Source organism: Taudactylus pleione, unplaced genomic scaffold (genome assembly GCF_031769625.1).
Source record: "Taudactylus pleione unplaced genomic scaffold, aTauple2 ptg000282l, whole genome shotgun sequence".
Taxonomy (NCBI): domain Eukaryota; kingdom Metazoa; phylum Chordata; class Amphibia; order Anura; family Myobatrachidae; genus Taudactylus; species Taudactylus pleione.
In genome coordinates, this window is record NW_028284684.1 from 8,997,662 (window position 1) to 9,015,279 (window position 17,618).

General features: G+C 42.3%; 1 protein-coding gene across 4 annotated transcripts in view; it reads right to left on the reverse strand.

The window, feature by feature from the left end:
- GLT1D1 (glycosyltransferase 1 domain containing 1) overlaps positions 1 to 17,618 on the reverse strand; it is a 225,426-nt gene that overhangs the window by 99,597 nt on the left and 108,211 nt on the right. For all 4 annotated transcript variants that reach the window (XM_088482112.1, XM_088482113.1, XM_088482111.1 and 1 more), the window contains exons 2-5: positions 14,086 to 14,234; positions 12,959 to 13,064; positions 3,702 to 3,753; positions 1,987 to 2,023 (exon numbers count right to left, since the gene is read on the reverse strand). In XM_088482112.1, the coding sequence (XP_088338238.1) occupies positions 1,987 to 2,023; positions 3,702 to 3,753; positions 12,959 to 13,064; positions 14,086 to 14,234 (344 nt within the window). The remainder of the gene's footprint in view (positions 1 to 1,986; positions 2,024 to 3,701; positions 3,754 to 12,958; positions 13,065 to 14,085; positions 14,235 to 17,618) is intronic.

Here is a 17,618-nt window from a genome sequence, read left to right on the forward strand (position 1 = left end):
GTCTCATGTGCTTATCCCAACCCGAACTAAAATCTGTAATCTCTCTCTCTCTACTTTCCATCACTGTTTAAGCATGCAGTGATTACTCCCATTCTAAAACACAAAAAAACTCTAACCCTAACACACTCTCAAATTACCGTCCTATCTCTCAGCTCCCATGCCCTTCCAAGCTACTTGAAAGACTTGTCTACACCTGCCTCACACACTTTCTTAAGTCGCACAATTTATTTGACCCACTTCAGTCCGGCTTTCGTTCCCAACACTCCACAGAGACAGCACTGACTAAGGTAGTAAATGATCTGGTCACTGCCAAGGCTAAAGGTCATTTCTCACTCCTAATTCTTCTAGATCTCTCAACTGCTTTTGACACTGTTGACCACTCTCTTCTAATACAAACACTACAGTCCCTAGGTCTTAAGGACACATCTCTTTCTTGGTTCTCTTCCTACCTATTTGATCTTTCTTTAACTGTTCGTTTTTCCGATTCTGCCTCCTCTTCGCTACCTCTAACAGTTGGAGTACCGCAAAGCTCTGTCTTAGGTCCTCTGCTGTTCTCAATCTATACCACCTCTCTTGGCAAACTAATCCGCTCTTTTGGATTTCAGTACCATCTGTATGCGGTGATACTCAAATCTACCTATCTTCCCCAGATTTATCACCATCTGTATTTGTCCGTGCCACTGAATGTCTTTCTGCCATTTCATCTTGGATGTCATCTCGCCACCTGAAACTTAATATTTCTAAAACAGAATTAACTATATTTCCACCGGCCAAGAAAAGTTACCAACCTGATCTCTCTATCACTGTTAATAATTCGACAATCCACCCTGCCCCACAAGTTTGCTGCCTTGGTGTCATCCTTGACTCTGAACTGTCCTTTGTTCCCCACATTCAATCTGTCTCAAAATCATGTTACATACATCTAAAAAACATATCCAAAATTTGACCATATCTCACACAAGACACTGCAAAAACTCTAATCCATGCACTTATTATTTCCCGCATTGACTATTGCAATAGCCTCCTTACTGGTCTTCCTAAAAACAGGCTATCCCCATTACAATCCATTATGAATGCAGCTGCAAAGCTGATCTTCCTTGCCAAACGTTCCTCGTCTGCTATCCCGCTCTGTCAGTCCCTCCATTGGTTGCTGGTTTTCTACCGTATTCCATACAAAATACTTTTCCTTACACATAAGGCTATTAACAAAACCACACCAACATACATCTCTTCACTTATCTCAAAATATCTCCCAACCCGACCTCTCCGCTCAGCACAAGATCTGCGTCTCTCATTCTCATGCATTACTTGCTCCCATTCACGGTAACAGAACTTTCTTTCTGGCTGCACCCACTCTATGGAATGCCTTACCACACACAATAAGACTTTCCTTTAGTCTCCAATCCTTCAAGCGTTCCCTGAAAACTCACCTCTTCAGGCAAGCTTATCAGATTCCGGAACCACCCACATAACCTTCATAGTGTCCATATCTAATTACATCCCCTATCACAGTCCACACACAACCTCACACATCCTCATGACATTTGTCCGTCATTCCGGTGTGACTGGATCACGCAGCCCACCAAGAAACTGTGCATTCTGGCTGGACCAAAATGCAATATATAGCACCTATCCTTGTGTATCAATGCCTATTTCCCTATAGATTGTAAGCTTGCGAGCAGGGCCTTCCTACCTCTATGTCTGTCTGTTATTACCCAGTTTTGTTCAATTAATGTTTACAATTGTAAAGATCAACGGAATATGCTGCGCTATATAAGAAACTGTTAATAAATAAATAAAATAAAGTACTAAAACAAAGCAATGCTACACTATTGTTAAACTAGTTTATATCAGGCACTCTTCCTGACAAAATTCATAGGCATCATTGAAAACAATAAATGCTATTGTGTTTCCAGATCTACAAAAGCATCGACAATCTTTCATTACATTCACAGTGTCACATTTAATATTACTGTAAAATCTTACCTTGAGATTGGATGTGTATTTTAGATTTTGCTTGTGGCTAAGAAATAATGAAAGAGGAAAGAAGCCTTTTACTACAGAACAGAAACATCAGAAAGCTAATACACTCACAGGGACAAACTTTTTTTGTTGTTGAAAAACAGAATAACAGAAAATATCAATGTTTCATGAGGATAAATCCAACAGTCACACCAGCTTATTAGAAAACATTCATGTCTTAAGCTAGGTACACAAGTGCATTGGCGGGTGTTTGTGAACGACATCAGGTCAGCAAAGCAGCACAGCCCAGGGGCGTATCTATAATGGGTGCAGGGTGTGCGTGCCCCTGGGTCCAGGGGGGCCCCGCACCCTACACCCTGCACCCATAGTATTACTTACCTCTCCGGAGCCCTACGTCGGCGCAGGGGTCTGATGCTGTAATAACGAATGGAAAATGGCCGCCGCAGCCAATTTTCCCGTCCTTTGCGCAGCACAGGGAAAATGGCCGCCGCAGCCATTTTCCCAGTGACCTGCGCATACTCTATAGAATCTGGGCGCACTCTAGTGCCCATAGTCTATAACTCCAGCGCTGGCCGCGCACAGGCTCAGAGCGCTGCCGGCCGCCGGACAGAGAGGAGGGGGCCCATGTCGGAGACTGCACACGGGCTCCCTCCTCTCGAGAAATGCCCCTGGCACAGCCGATGCCGACATATCTGAAAGATACAATGGTGCATCTGCATGTGTGTATGGGCGACCCGCCGACAGCCCGTACACTGACTGCCGACACTGACAAATTGGGCACTCGGGTGGCAGTTCGACCTGCTGAACAATCTGTTTAAGAATGTACCCAGCATAAGTCTTCAGCTGAATAAACAGTAATGTAAAGAAAAACATTATAAGAGGCTGTAAGACTGTACTTATCAACCTGAACCAAGACAGCGCATAGAGATTAAGTAGGCCATGAGATGTTTACTAAAGTTTCAAGTGATCAGAAATTGACACTATGCAGTCTCCAGGCCTTTTTTATAATCTAAGAGTCTATCAGACAAAGAATAGAACCATAATAGGAAGGTGTTTATCTTACAATTTGGACTGTGTGGCATTGAGTGCTGGTGCCAAGATTTTATAATCAGGGTGATGGTTACAAACAAGGCTACCAGTGCAAAAAAAGAGCCAGTCCCTTTAAGAATTAGTTGCCAAAATTGTACAATACCAAAATCATATCATGCTAGCCAAGGAAATTCTAATTCATTTCATAATGCAGAACAGGAACCAGGACCGCACTACAAACATACTGTACAACACTCTTTGAAGGAAGAAGAGACCACATCAAACACAAAGTATATTATGCCTTGGGCAATTTGTTTGTTTGTATTTCATGAAAACGTTTACTTGGTCTTCTCAAATCCCATACATGATATATCGAAATATAGCATATGAGTATTGTGATCTATAACCATCAACTACAACATTTTCTATAAATAAGTCCCAGAGAGTAAACTGGGCTATCAGAAAAGCACTTTTCAGGTCCTATAGTTAAAATATATATAAAAAAATTAAAAAAAAGACACATTTTATGAATTCTTCAAAAGATAAATAATAATAAAAAAAAAATCTAAATAATTTCCTCATGAAAACTCGAACTGTCAATTTTAGTGCTTTATAAAAGTATTCTGTATTGGATTTTTAAAGTGTTGGCTCAAAACTGCTCTCTACAAAAAATAGGAGCAGTGTCATACCCAGTGTTTGGCTGCAACATCTTTCATCTTGTAAGTAAATGCCACTGCAAACCTGTAAAACAAATAGCATGATCACTAAAAAGCAGTAGGAACATTGTGGCCATAATACTTGCCAACATTAGGCAACAGCACAGGTCTTACAACAGTCTGTCTTTAAAAAATTTTTTTTATATATATATATATATATATATATATATATATATTTCATATAATAGCAGCTATAGAGGGACACAAGAATGCTTGGGCAATGTGTTTGAGGGCTGTATCACACAGGAAGAAGAGAGGTATATTCAATGGGGTCATTCTAATTAGCCACAAGTCTCCTCGTGGCGCCAGTAAATGCAGCACTTACAGTACCTCTGTACTTGCAGAATTTTGTTTACAGCCTCATAGGGCTCCGTACATCTGCGAGTCCTGGGTAAGATCATGCCGCGAGGGGTTGAGTTGCCATGCCGTTGCCAGCGTTGCTACGCTGTTACAACAGTAACACTGCCCCTCTTTGCAGCTAATTGGATTGACCCCTATGAGAGCAGTTGTCTATCAGTGCACAATAACCCCCAGGGGTACTTGCTGTAACATTCAGGAATACATAAAACATTTTCTGCTGCAATGGTGGGGCGGGATGGGGCACATCCACGTGATAGTTAGACATATAGGGAAAGCAGGGATCTCTAACCCCATGAACCACAGTAGGACACTGATAACTGGCAGGAGAATGATAACATGATCACAGGGTTTCTTAAATTTATTAACTGATTTAGGGGAACATTTATTTAAGTTATTTTGCAATAAATCCCCACGAATACAGACATCTTTTTGTGGGATCCCTGCAGCGCACCTACTTTAATAAATGCATGCGATAATTTTCATGACCCCATTGCGAGTTAGGGCAAAATTTACATTCAACAACACGTTTGTTGGTAATATGCCCCTTTATTGAAATCCAGATCATTTCTCATACAGTGCCCCTAATGTCTGAAGTTGTTAGCATGTTTTACCAATTTCTAGATAATTCCAAGTAATAAATCTGTAAAAAAATATAATCATTAATTATGGTATCCACACTGTCACAATTTATCATTACTTTCAACAACTTTCCACGACAACTACTGTCACCAATTTCTATATTCACTTCTCCTGAGACTGCTGTTTCATACCTTTAAACTCTTTATATAGCCCTTGATGAAGTGGCTCCAGCCACCCATCAAACTTCACGTAAACTGAAATGACAACTGTGGCTTTTCACAGTAACTCAACACCTACAAAACTCTCACATAAAGTAGAGTGTCAGTGGCTTAAATCTCTTACTCCAAATTACTTCTTCACATACTGTATAGTAGAAATCCAACTCTCTCTCATCCTAACCATCTGTCCCATGCTCATTGTCTACCCCATCTGCGTCACTACTGTCTGCCCCTCCCACTTAGAAGCTCTAAAGAGCAGGGCCCTCCTCCCTCATGTGCTTTTCTTTCCTTTACTTATATTGATATCTACTCTATACTCCTTAAAATAGCACCTAACCCATGACTTTTGCCATCCTGCTACTGTTGCAGCAATGTTTATATGCCATGTACTTGTCCTACAATGTCTTGTACTGTATGTCACGGTTTTCTTGTTCTATTCAACTGTTTATGTACTTTGTTAGGCTCCGCGGAACCCTTGTGGCGCCATATAAATAAAAGATAATAATAATAATAATAATAATATGAAAAAAAGTTTATCCCTGTAATTGTTAGAATAATATTAATATAGTGTATTTATAAAGTTTCTGCAGCCGTACAAGGGGTTAACATAAAAACACAACAGAATCACAGCACATAAATACAATACATATAAATGAATCATAGCAAAAGTACAAAGCAGAGATCAAAACAAACAGTAAAATCACACCGTAAATGAGAAGGGCAGACAAGTCTACAATGGGATGGGTAGGGGATGCTGGCGCTCGGGATCCAGTCGGTCAAAAGCCCGATGCCAGCATCCCGACAGGGTTAGAATACAGACACCCGTCGGTAGGTATCCTAACCCTCCCCTTCTCCCTACCTGGTGCCTGAACCTAACCTCCCCCTTAGTGCCTAAACATAGCCTCAGCCTCCCCCTCCCCACACCCTAACCTAACCCTCCCTCCCTAGGGCCTAACACTAACCCTCCTCCCAACCTGGCTAATTACCTTCGGGATGATGACGCCAGGATTCTGAAAGGCGTCGGGAGTCCGGCGCCGGTATTCTAAACGGTGGCATCCCCTGTTGTGGGATACTGAACGTATCCAGTCTACAATATGATATAAGTGACAATAACAAGTAGGCAGAATAAACTGAAGAGGTGCAAATCCAAACAAAACAATTCAGGCCAAGACATGGAAGACTTGCAAGACAGACATGAACATAACAGTAATGCAGAATAAGATGAAGTTTGAGTAAAGGAATATTAAGCGTTGACAAACAGGAGACATAAGGTGGGGTTCCTGCGATCTTACATTCTAAAGGAAGGGGGCCATCTCAGGTGCAGTTGTACAGTTGTGGGGTAGAAATTCAAAAGGTGAGCTTAAAAAAAGTTGCAAAAAGAATACTTTCTCATCTGCATCGTGACTTGCCTGGCGTGAGTGAGCCCCCAGGTCCTGTGCAACTGTGCTAGCGTCGGGTGTCATTTTTGCCAAAATGACTAAGATGCACCAGCAGACTGTGCTGATTAATTTGAAATGTGACACTTTAATATCTGTGTGCACCTGAGTCTGTATATGAAGCACAATAGAATTTGGGATGAAAAAAGCTGCGGCCGTTACATTGTAGCACTTCGTACACAGATTCAGGGGCTCAGTCGCACGCAAAAAAAAAAAACAGTAGGTGCTAGCAGAGTCTCACGGGACCTGGCGCGCTTAGAGGTGCTTTTTGGCACGACTGCAAAAATGTGCAAGGACACATCTGTAGGCAGGATTAGCAACACAATTAAATAAATCTTGGGGAGAATATAGATGTGTTAACACTGATAAGTAATATGGTAATAGAGAAGAATATCAATTATAGAGTGACTGAAGCAATCAACAGCAGATGGAGATGTGGATCAGGAGTTGTAAGAGGGACCCATTGAAGAGATAGTGATGGAGTAGAGAGTGTATGTCTGTGCATTTAGGTCAAAGTAATAGGAGGTCTAGATCAATTTGAAGCATGGGGTATAAGGAGGTCTGGGTGGCAGAAGTAGAATCCTGATATTGAGACCCAGATGAGAAAGGGCTAGTTTGGTGCAGAGGCCAAAGAGGTATGCGTGCCAGCATGCAGTTGGGGCACTGCTGACCTAGGTGGTGGCGTGGAGGCCAAGAGGTGCAAGAGCCAAGTTGTGGGGGCCAGCGTGCAGGTGGGTCCCTCCTGGCCTAAATGGTGAAAAGACCTATAAGAGATGGAGCCCTGGAGCGGACAGCAGCCTTACTTGCAGGTGGTCTTGGATATGGAGGGCCAAGAATGCAAAACAGGTGCGGAGTTGGAATCAGAACCTGAGGCAGTAGTCATAGCCACCGATAAGCAGGCACTGGTAACTCGCAGGTCAGTGAGGCAACTCACACATCATCAGTAAGCTGATGGTCCGACCTGATCGGGCACACACAGAGTGGTGTGCTCATTTAGGTAGAGCATCAGTGACGGCACGGTGATGGAACAGGAACCAGGAGACCGCAACTGCCCATCTGTGAGACGGTAACAGGGTGGACAGAAAGGACAATCGATGGTGCAGAAGGCCTGAGCCATAACCTCAGTTTGAGGCATACCAGTGGGGTAAAGAGTTTCACATAGGATAAAAGTGGTGACAGACCCAATTTTCTGTCAGCAACACCTGTCTTGATAAAGTTCCCATAGTTAGAAAAACATAATGCGTTGGGGTCATTCACCAGCTCCTGTACCTGAACGCAGATAGTGCCCGACACTGGCAATCCTTATATACAGCAAACAACACCCAGACAAAGGCTGCTTACTGTTATAGATCAATACACTGGTTGTCTGTTGCTTGCAACATGATGTCACAATATTTAATAGAGACCTTGTTTTAAGATGTTAAGAAGCATATATACTATTTTATTTATATGTATACACATTAATTAGTGCAACGATATCAAGTCTACTTTTTTGGGATTTTTTTTTCCTCTACATTATCATTGTAGCTCTTTAACAGATTAAGGGCCTGATTCAGACCCACTCGCGAGCGGCTGTCCGCTCGCAAGTGGGTCGATGTTATGGACTGAGCATGCGCACGACGGAGGGAGCTCTGTCATGCGCATGCGCCAGACGCGACGAGCGAAGGAAAGTCCTTCGCTCGTTGTGTCCGATCAAAGGGGGCGTGCTGTCAATGTTGATTGACAGCACGCCCCCTTTGGTGGGCGTGCCGGGGGCGTGCCTCCCTGACGGGGGCGTTCCCACGGGAACGCCTCCCGTCAGAAGCCGGCCCACTGACATCACTAGTGATGTCAGTGGGAGTGATTTTGGCTCTGATAGAGCCAAAATCACTCCGGAGCTTGCGGTTGAAAACCTCAACCGCAGGCTCCGGCTCGCAAATTCGATGGTCGCGATGGTCTCGACCATCGCGACCATCACAATGCACGCTCGTATAGCCTGTGGGTGGTGACCCACAGCTATACGAGCGTCCAGGAGGACGCTCCATGAAAATGGAGCCCGGCCCTCATTCAGAGCGTACGCTCTGCTCAGAGCGTACGGCTCTGAATGAGGGCCTAAGTATTTAGTGCCAGTATTACATGTGGATCATCATTATTTTTATTTTTTTTACTGATGCCAGTTATGCTGTGAGAATGATCAACAATACGACAATCTTGAAGGTAGCAAGAAGGATGTCGCATTTTCAGTTGATGTAAAGGGCACAGAAGATGACAAAGATTGGGTGCCAAATGTGAGTCTGCCAGGGTATGTCTGTTCTGCTCAGAAACTGGATATACTTTAGTTTGAACATAACATAGCTTTAAAATATACTAAGAATGCATATTTGTTTTTTTTTTTAAAAATCAATTAAAAAAAATGCTTAAGATCATGTCCTGGGCGGAATCCAACCCATGGCCCCAGTGCTGAGAGACAGCACTTTGTTACCATGCTACCAAACTAACCGTAGGAGATCCTGAGCACAAGGGGCTCCATTTATTAGTGTTCATACTTTGTTGACATTTTGTACCTGTAGATGTTAGTCAGTCAAAATGTTGATATATTCAGGATGTCGACAACCACAATGTCAACTTGCAAAATATCGACACTGAGAAAATGTTAACATGTTCAAAATGTCGGCACTGCCTAACACTAAACTCCAATTTCAATTGTTCACACTTTGACTGTCAACATTTGAACTCTAACATTTCATGTGTCGACATTGTGATTGTTGACATGATGACTACATCCCATTCAGAGTTACGTACTGCAGCCATTTAGCAATATTACATATTATTCAAAAGACCAACTCTTCTCTGACTGGGAACTCCTCCAACCATTTCTTCTTTGTCAATGGCCTGTCACAGGACTCACGTTTTTCAGATCCATCCTGTGACCTTTGGGACCAACTGAATCAGAAGTGTGTGTGAAGCTAGGAGACTTGATGAGTGAACTGCTCATAGAGCAGATATGGACTATAGCCGACAAGCTTGGACATCCTTGGCAAACCCAAACACACAGGGTGGAACTCAGGAATGGAGTCTGCACAAGGATACAAAACTGGAATGCCAGCCAAGAGGGCATGAAAACGTTCACAGGGAACTCAACACCAGCTTCCAACAGAGGAGCTAAAGATCGGAACCCACTACTGGGAACTCAGACTAACACAAACAGAGAAACTCACAGTTGCATAGTACCGAACCTGGAGTCTAGAAACTCAGAACCTCAGAGTCACAATGGAGGAACTCAGGGCAAACAACCACAATGGTCAAACCGCCCTGGAACTCACACCCGGATTCACTGGCCTGGGACTAGAATCAGAATCCGGAACTCAGAAACTAGAATTGGAGATACGGCACCCCAGACCCCCAACAGAAACAGTCGGGCAAACCTGGAAGACGCAGCACACCCCCACACTGGAACCAGACAGTGACATTCAGGAACGGCCCCAGTGTAGAAACTCAGAACAGGAGAAACCAAACATCAGTACCGACCTATGGTTAGCAGCCAGAGGGACGGAGCAAGACTGAAGATATGCTGATGCTGGAGAACCTCCTGGAAGAACGGCAACAGATGGGAACAGTGGATGCATGTCAGGAAGTTAGGATTGCAGCAGACTGCCGAGTACAGCAGTAGATAACAGGGGTCCGCTCAGCAGGATACAGTTGACAAGTGGCAAAACTGTAGATGTGTGACACAGAAGCACAATAACAAAAAAAGGAACAGCACAGGAATGACTGAAGCCTGGGGACCAGGAACTATCTCAGGAAGATGTTGCTCTGGCAATGTGCTGTTCTCCTGAAGGGCTTTAAGTAAGCAGCAGTGGAAACCCAGAGCCTGCCAGGAACACGTGACCATGGCTGCAGCCAAGTCATTGGACTGGGAGTCACACAGGGAAATCCAACATGGCCAAGCCAGATTGTTTGTTTACAAATGTGCTGCGTTGAGCTGGGTTGCTACTGGGACACTGGAGATGTGCGGACAGCAATGATGTGGCAGCGGCAGGTATGGTAAGTGGAGCCGAGACCCCACAAAAGAAGTAGAGCATGTGCACTAAACACTACATATTCTCAGAGAATAAATCCTCAGAGATTTCAGCTGTAGAAGTAAATTGGAAGTGCAAGTGCGCAGAAGAAATAACTGGAGAGACTTCAGACACCAGATCGCAAAGGAAAGTATACATAACTCCATCCAGAGTCTGTGCATCAGTGTTTATTTTTTTTTTTACACACAAATGCAGGCATCACAGATCTCCCTTATCCAAGCTGCATCTGTCTGTTATCGCACATGATCTCATGAATATACAAATCAGTAGATCGTGCACTATAGATCTTGTGTGAATTTCAAAAATGGCGCTGAGACATTTTTTCCAGGAAATTACTGTTCCACGTAAATTGGGGGTAAGTTAAAATGGGTGCAAGTATATTTTAGTGTCGTAAAAACGTAATTTGAAAAAACGTTAATAAGCCGCTTTTTGCGACCGCATGCGATGTTCAAAACACTTGACGCATCCATACCGCCCATCGGAAAATCAGACCCAATACTAAACAAAACATTTTCAAAGTTTTTTTTGCCCAAAATTTGCGCAGTCGTTTTTCACCAGTAACTTATCATTACAGGGGGGTGTCCAAAGGGTTCTGAAAAAAAACTTCCAGTTTTTTTTCAACTGTTGCTGTTTTCGTCTGCTTTTTGGCAAAATTTCGACTTTTTTTGGTGGAAAACTGATGTTTTTTTTAAATATTTATTTTCCATTGTAGCTCCAGGAGAGGGCTGACATTTTAAAGGGCTGTTTATTTTGCTTGAAACACTCTCTACTTTGGACACCAGATATATGTGTTGAAAACAAAAATTCCTTTGACTCAATTGTGAGCCATCTTGTTTTAGGTGTCTTCTGTGACAAGCAGTAATCATTATATTACCTGACATGGTCATACAGTGTAACACATTATTTCATAGAAGACTCGGATCCTGTAAACACAGCACGTGTGTAGACTTATCCATCCATATAATTCTGAATAAAACAAAGATCCAACTTGTAGTTTTCACAGTCAGCAAGCATAAAAAAATAAATAAATGAAAAAAGTCACTATATTATTTGGCAAGTATGGTATATAGTTGGCCAGTTGTATACTTTATGAAGCAGAAAAGGTTAATTTATGTGACCGGTGCACTTTAATACAGTTTATAACTTGCACAAGATTTTGTCTCCTCTGAGAAGGAAAGTGGTGACCCCTCCAGAACAAGAGCACTTTCAATTCCTCATTTAAACACCACATCTCTTCATGAAACGAAAGTCTCATGTATGAATGGCTCATGACGTTCGGCATCACTTCATGTTGTGTGAAGCACTACCCCTTTGTCACTTTACCCTATTACACATAAAGCACAGCCACACACTTTCACAAACTTCATTCAGATATTGTTAGAGTGAGTATTTAACACTACAATGAACTTTTCATCAATACAGTGACCAGGGCAAGTGTATTTAAAGCACGGATTAGCTAGGTTCCCCTTTATCCAGTCAGCATGCTCAATAAACTTGCACAAAACAAACTAATTCAGGATTCTAGAAGCATCAGTCATCCTATCTGACCATCACCTCACTTCTGTTTACATCTTTACTGGAACAGTCAATCCCAAGGTGGTCCTTACTGAGGTCACAGACAGGTGATGGTGTCATGGTGGTGACAGAAAGGCATTGCAGGTAATAAAGGGCATAGGCTTGTCATGTGTCATGGTGGTCCCAGGCCAGGCAAATATGTATGTAAATTATATGCTGCCCAGGATGCTATGTTGCCTGTCAGCCTATTGGCCACTAAATATTGTTGTGATGTTCACAAATTGTTCCTTAAACCAAATTCCGCCATTACAGTCCAGGTTTTAAGGATATCCATGCTTGTGTCCAGATGGTAAAATCAAATTGACTGAGGTACTAATTAACTCGCCTGCCCTCTAGTATAAATATCTTTAAAACGTGTGCTGTAATAAGTGGAGTTTGGGAACCTCTGCCTAATGCTGTGTACACACTGGACGATATGTGTACCCAGCGATGTTGGATATGGCGGACATCGACGAAGTGCCGGCAACGACGACCGACAGGGGGGGAAATATAGTGTTAATAAATATCGTCCAGTGTGTATGGGGCTTTACAGTATTGTTGGCTCCCAAATTTAGGTGCTGGCTGCCATTTTAGGAACATTTGTCCCACCTGCTATAAAGTGTATGAAGCTTGATAGTGAATATACAAAACACAAAATTTAAACATGTATTTGAAATTGATGCTACTAATCCAAGTTAAATCAATAGCCATCATTGACATAATGATAATGCCACCAACTGCATTGGCAATAGAAAGCAGAAGCAAACATTTTATTTTGCAATTATTAAAAGGAGAACTAATTTTTTTTTTTTTTACTTAAGTAGGAGAATAGGTGACTCACAGAATATGAGGAAGCTGTGACGACTCACCCTATGTCATAGACAGACATTGGACATGTCATGTGCAGTTAACAGAACACCACACACTTTCAAAGGCAATAGCAAACTTAACAGCGTCATGTGGGGCTGGGAAATGTGCATGATGTGAAGCAACACAGCTGTGTCAATAAGTCACTGGTTTAATACCTGGCATATTCAAGCACAGCACCCATAACTCTGTATTTTTCTTCATTCTTCACATCTTCATTGATGTCTGTCCCACCAAAGACTGCCCCAAAGGGGATTTTGTTACCTAAAAATAGAACAGATAACCCAGTCACAACTCCGGGGTCTATTTTATATTATTTACAAGTAAATCTATAAAATGAGAAGAGACCACTTAATTTTTTATTCTGTTTACAACAATGAAAAGAGAGAAAATATTGTGGATTATTGGGCCACCCACCTTATTGAAATTGTGTCCTCTTTTGTCCCATCAGCCTCTCTCTCGTGGGCCAACACTGAAGCTCGGTTGCTCTCCCTATTGACAATCGCCGGAGTGTTTGGACACTCAAACTGCGCCGGGCCCCCTAACTGACTCTTTCTTGGGAGGCCTGCAAACACCACCATTCTATATCTCCTCTCCCTTATTCAATTATCCCTCTTTGAGACAACCCAGACTCCTCTAAGATCTGCTCTTTCTGGGACAGAAATCCTAAATCAGAGATGTACACGATTGCCACCGCAGCAAATTTGTCCACACTGGCTGTGTGAAAATATGCAAATGTCGTAGAGTTGAGTAACCCCATCGTTACTCAGAATAACCACCTGAACTGAGAAGCAGGAGCCATTTTTACTGCGTACGGGATTGCAGTCTGGGACACGCCCCGAAAACAGTCTAAACTGTTGCCTACATTGTGTGTGTGACTGTTGGTGTCTCTGAATGCTGCTGACACTGTAATGTAGCATTTCGCATGCAGATACACCCGCAGTCGCACACAGAAGGCCGAATACCATTTTAATCAGCAGAAGCTGCTTAAGTGTCCTATTCACATCGTTTTGCGAATAAGAAGCATTTTAAGGGAAAGAGTTGCACAAAAAGATGCTCAGTGCTACAGAGTTGCACAGCGTTCACATATTACGTGTAACGCGACTTGTTGTGAACAGAGGATAGATGTAAGCGGACACATCTGTATATAGCGCCAGCATATCCCGTTGTGCTTTGGAAAAAAACAGTAATAAAATATGACTGGGGATCCTATACTCATCATTACAATCTTGTTATGTTACCTTATTATTAGGTAAGATGTATTATAAAAAAAATTATATATTACCTAATAAAAATCTCCCTGCTTTGTACAAATGGATAACCAGTCCAGCTTCAAACTTCTTTTGGGCAATCAACATCTCAACTTCCAACGGAGTCTGCAAGCCAGCTGCATCGCGCAGTTCAACCTCATGGCCTGCAGCTTCAAGATGACTTCTGAATATATAAAAAAAAAAAGAAAAAAAAAAAAGTATAATTATACTTGAAGAAAAAAAAGACACTCTAGGATAGAAGATCCAAATTACCTAAATTACCTACAGGGCTTGCAAATGGTAATTGTGCAATTGCCTTGTGGTTGACGTGTGATTAAGCAATTCTTACATTCACTTTGTAGCACTGATTCTTACTAGACTGTAAACTGTACACTTTCTGTAATACTATGGAAAGATTTATAAAGAATTTGCTTTTGTATTACTGACGTTCTTATTTTGTTTTTGAATAACAATGTATTTAAAGCAAATTAATGTACTCAAATAAATATACTTCCAGAAATATTATTTTCAGTTATTTTTGCCATCGTTAGTGGAGTGCTAACGATGGCAAAAATAAAAAATAAATAATCAAGAAGAGAAAGGGCGCTCTAATGTACAAAATATAAAAATATATTAAAATACAAAATGTGTTAATAACACAAACTGAATAATTAAAAAATCAACAATTAATGCAGCAAAGAAGCTACTTCAATTATCAGTCCTAGATGTCGACACAAAGGATGACCCTTTACTGCTGACAAGTGTTTCAGGCTGCTGCAAATGACTGAAACACTTGTCAGCAGTATTTTGCAGGAGTGGAACAGGATTATTGCTTCTGAGCAATCCTTACCTGGGAGTATAAATCCATCCACTATATAAAGTGCATCTACTCCAGTTTATTCTCTGCAAACAGATCTTAGGATCGCTTGATCAGTGTTCACATTTTCCTGACTATTAATAGGACTGATAATACAGTCATTTGATGATGTACCCCTGATGAAGACCCATGTGGGGACGAAACGCGTTGTGTTTTATTCAAATAATAATAGTGGCCTTTTGGCCTGTTTGGGTGTATTCTTGGTGGAAGGGTATTTTTCAGCAACATTACAAGGAATCATTGCTAACCCTGAAAACAGGATTTATGACCTCTACAAAATCATTTAAAGACCAACAAAGGACTCAATAAATCTACTCTCTGGGAAACGAAAGGGAGATTCATCCTTTGTGTCAACATCTAGGACTGATCATTGAAGTAGCTTCATTGCTGCATTTAATTGTTGATTTTTTAATTATTCAGTTTGTGTTATTTACACATTTTGAATTTTAATATATTTTTATATTTTGTACATTAGAGCGCCCTCTCTCTCCTTTCTTGGTTTCCATTTCCCTCCATATCTGTCTAACAGAGATATTAGGTGAAAGGTGCAGCCATCCACTCTATTAGATTTAAGTGTTGGTTACATATCAGTATCAATAGTTTGAGCGCAAATAATATGGTATCTTTGTGTGTATATATTAGGGGTGTGCACCGGCCACTTTTCGTGTTTTGATTTTGGATCTGGATCTTTCTTCGTGTTTTGGATCTGGATTGGTTTTGCCAAAACCACCCTTCCGTGTTTTGGGTTCTGGGTTTTGGATCTGTATTTTTTTGAAAAAAAGCATAAAAACAGCTAAAATCACAGAATTTGTGGGTTTTTCTGCTCCTATGCTATTATTAACCTCAATAACCTTAATTTCCACTCATTTCCAGTCTATTCTGAACACCTCACACCTCACAATAGTGTTTTTATGTCCAAAAGATTGCACCGAGGTAGCTGGATGACTATGCTAAGCGACACGAGTGGGCGGCACAAACACGTGGCCCATCTAGGAGTGACACTGCAGTGGCAGACAGGATGGCAGTTTGAAAAACTAGGCCGCAAACAGTACATAATGCAAAGAAAAAAAAGGAGGTGCAAGATGGAATTGTCCTTGGGCCCTCCCACCCACCCCTATGTTGCATAAACAGGACATGCACACTTTAACAAACCAATCACTTCAGCGCCAGGGTCTGCCACACGACTGTGGCTGAAATGATTGGTTCGTTTGGGCCCCCACAAAACAAGCTGGCAATGAATCTGTCCCTGCACAAACTGGCTCTACGGAGGCAAGATGTCGTCCTCATCCTCCTCATTCACCGATTCCTCACCCTCTTCAATGTTGTGTACATCCTCATCCTCACAGAGTATTAATTCGTCCCCGCTGGAATCCACCACCACAGGTCTCTCTGTACGTTATGGAGCCTGGTCTCCCTGGAAGAGTTGATCATTCATTTTTATGAACATCATCTTCTCCACATTTTATGGAAGCAACCTCCTACGCCTTTCGCTGACAAGGTTCCCGGCTGCACTAAACACTCTTTCGGAGTACACACTGGAGGGGGGGCAACTCAGGTAAAATAGAGCCAGTTTGTACAGGGGCCTCCAAATTGCCTCTTTTTCCTGCCAGTACATGTACGGACTGTCTGACATGCCTACTTGGATGCTGTCACCGATGTAATCCTTTAACAGACAGACGCACGCTTGTCGCTGCTGCTTTGAGGATGCAGGTGCGGCTACAGCCCACACAATTCACAAAGACAGAAAAAAAAAGAATAATATTTTTATTGTTTGTGGAGCGCACTTTGACAGACAGGCGCACACTTGTCGCTGCTGCTTTGAGGATGCAGGTGGAATCTAGACGGGATTTGGAACTGGGGACACACTACCTCCATCAATTGTCTAAATCCCACTGCACTAATGGCGGATACTGGACGCACGTCTAACACCAACATAGCAGTCAAGGCCTCAGTTATACGTTTTGCTTCAGGATGATTGCTGTCGTACTTCATCCTCCTCGCTAAGGACTGTTGGAGGGTCAATTGTTTAGTAAAAGTAGTGGTGTTCCTACTTCCTCTCTGGGATGATGAACAACTCCCAGCAACAGCACTAGGAGGAAGTGGTTCTTGATCTTTCCCTATTTTATTTTTATCGGAGAAAGTTTGGTCCTCCATTTATGTTATATTGATATATACGTGCGGCTAAGGCGCACACAAACAGAAAATATTTTTTTATTTTTGTTGGAGACTAGTACACAACCCTTTAAGAAATGAGCCAGCCGGCCCTTTACTTATGGGACACAGGCGCACGCTTGGCACTACTTTGTTGATGCACGTGCAGCCACAGTGCACACAATTCACAAACACAGAAAATATTTTTTTATTTTGTTTGGAGTGCACTTTGGGGGTTACAGCACCCTTTAACGGTCAAGCCAGCCGGCCCTTTACCTATGACACAGGCGCACGCTTGGCGCTACTTTGTTAATGCACGTGCGGCTACTGCACACACAATTCACAAACACAAAAAAAATATTTATTTTTTTTGCACTTGAGGGGGAGCACCCCTGATGGACAGAGAACCCCTTGGACAACACTACAGCACCCCTTTAGGACTGGGACACTGCACAGGACTTTGGAGTGGACACCATGGACAACTGACTGCACAACACAGTCCAGCCAGCCCCTATGGACTTTGGACTGGAGGAGTGGACA